The 2,528-nt window shown below is 39.9% G+C and overlaps 1 protein-coding gene across 3 annotated transcripts in view; it reads right to left on the reverse strand.

Moving 5' to 3' along the window:
* STAP1 (signal transducing adaptor family member 1) overlaps positions 1-2,528 on the reverse strand; it is a 53,913-nt gene that overhangs the window by 20,705 nt on the left and 30,680 nt on the right. For all 3 annotated transcript variants that reach the window (XM_037734242.1, XM_017516570.2, XM_017516569.2), the window contains one exon: positions 563-632. In XM_037734242.1, coding sequence (XP_037590170.1) covers positions 563-632 — 70 coding nt within the window. The remainder of the gene's footprint in view (positions 1-562; positions 633-2,528) is intronic.

Below are 2,528 nucleotides of genomic sequence, written 5' to 3' on the forward strand. Positions count from 1 at the left end.
CGACTTCCCGTGGCTCCAATCGCCAGCCTAAAGGGCACCCGGACCAGTGTATTTTGTACGGAGAAGCGCGGCTCCGGGGCGCCGACAAAGCAGCCGCGCGGGCCAGCACAGCCGCGCTGGCCGAAACAGCCGCGCTGGCCGAAACAGCCGCGCTGGCGACCGTGGAGCACCTCTGCCCGGGAATTTCCTAGTCTGTGGGCAATAAAAATGCGGCATCCACTCACCCTCTGCGCTTTCACTGGAAGCTGCGATCCTGAGCTCGTTTTTTTTTTTTTTCTTTTTTGAGACAAAGTCTCGCTCTGTTGCTCAGGCTAGAGTGCAATGGCAGGATCTCCGCTTACTGCAACCTCTGCCTTCCAGGTTCAGGCTATTCTCCTGCCTCAACCACCCAAGTAGCTGGGGTTAACAGGTGTGTGCCACTAAACCCGGCTTCTGCCACGTTCAGGGCTCCTTAACTTAACTGGTTTTAATTTTTATTATTTATTTATTTATTTTGACAGCACTAGGAGGCTATAAGGAATTAGGAGGAAGGTCATCAACAACAACAAAAATAGCTACTTACAGGTTTTTCCAGTTCAATAGTGTAGTTCTGTCCTATTCTCATCACTTTGTAGTGCTTGATTCTTGGCATGCTACAATGAAACAAATGGTTAGTCTCCATTTTATTATACAATTGGGTACATGCAAACTAAAGTAAACATAAAATATCACCTGTATAATCAACCTATGTTTTCATGACTGTAATTTGGCAAAAAAAAAATTAAAAATCCTTGGTGGTTTGCAGTATGTCTTTTTTGGGGCTGCTCAGGAATATAGGCAATCTGGGTCATTGAGTGGGTGAATGAGAAAAAATAAACAGAGAAAAACAGGAATCAAGAATTAAAAACCTTTCAGGTAGAAATAATTTAATGTCAGTAACCTAGAAAGTAAACAACATAAAATTCTATATAGGTATATAAAAATCAAATATATATTCTCCATATTAAGAGAGAAGTAGAAAGAATTATTAAAAGTACATTGGTTTCTACTCTACATTATCACTAATTCAACCAGAAGGCACTCAATAGTTGTTATTTATAGCTCATATACCACTGTGAATATCTGCTAACTTTGAAGCTGACTTAGAGAGATGGAAAATACTGGGTCTTAGGCACTATATGAACATATAGATGAGAACATGAGTACAATACAGGTATTGATTGACTTACTACCTATGCAACTTATGAGCATTCGACTTTACAACCACAATCACTAGCCACGACTGCTTCGCGTCTGGCAGCGCAAACATTGCCCAGCTGGGCTTACGACAGTGCGAACCAGCTTCCGGCAGCACTACCATCTCCGTGTGCACCATTTCAACTGTTATCCCAGACTCGGTACAGCAATTTGTGTTTTGTGTCTTGGATATTTTTCATCAAACCCCTCCCAATAAACTTCTTATACATTTTGAAGCAATGGACCCAAACATCGAATGATTTGCAAGGATTGAACAGATGGTGCCCGATGTGTTTCGCCCGTATCGTGAAATTTATGAAGAGAAAAAGAAACATACAATTCAGACAAAGCTCACCATGTTTATGAAAAAACCAACTCCAGTAACCCCAACTGCTGCCTCAGATGATGACATCAACGATCCACAGCCAAGCACCAGCGGCCAATAAAATGTTTCGTACATGTTTATATATTTTGATATGTTTTGCAATTGGGAAAATGTTTCCTATGGTATTTTTTACACCTGTATTTTGTATTTTGGTATGCACCTGTATTTTGTAATTTTGTATGTTTTGCAAATATTAAACCAGTTGTACTGGTAATGCAGTGTTTTACTTAAACCTGACGAATGTAAAAATAAGAAACAAAATGGTGTAGAGACGATAAAATGGCATAAAATGAACAAAGAAAATTATGATATATAACAATAATGAAAGAAAATTATGATAAAATATGACAAAGATTTTTATAACATCATTTCACAGTACTGTACATATAGCCTACTCAACTTACAACCAAATCGTGTTACAACAGGCCTGTCGGAACCAATCGTGGTCGTAAGTCGAGCACTAGCTGTACATGAATTGTAATGTCCTCCTCTTCTATAGTCACATAGCACTCAAAATTATTACCACTTGAATACATGGTTATTTTATTGATTATGAACTGCTTATGAACAAGAAGCATATCCTATTCATCTTTGTATTCTAGCATTAGGCACACAATACATATTTATGAAGTTGAGTTTTTAAAGCTTTAGTAGCTGGATGGGTGGGGTCACACCTGTAATCTCAGAACTTTTGAGAAGCCAAGGCGGAAGGATTACTTGAGCCAGGGAGTTAGAGAACAGACTGGGCAAAATAGTGATACCCCATCTCTACAAAAAAATAAAAAAAAAAAATTGCCAGACATGGTGGTCCCAGCTACTCAGGTGTTAGGTAGAAGAATCACTTGAGCCCAGGAGGTCGAGGCTGCTGTGAGCTATGATTGTGCCACTGCACTCTAGCCTGGGCAACAGAATAAGACCCTGTCTCAAA

Source organism: Cebus imitator, unplaced genomic scaffold (assembly GCF_001604975.1).
Source record: "Cebus imitator isolate Cc_AM_T3 unplaced genomic scaffold, Cebus_imitator-1.0 Scaffold594, whole genome shotgun sequence".
In the NCBI taxonomy this organism is placed as follows: domain Eukaryota; kingdom Metazoa; phylum Chordata; class Mammalia; order Primates; family Cebidae; genus Cebus; species Cebus imitator.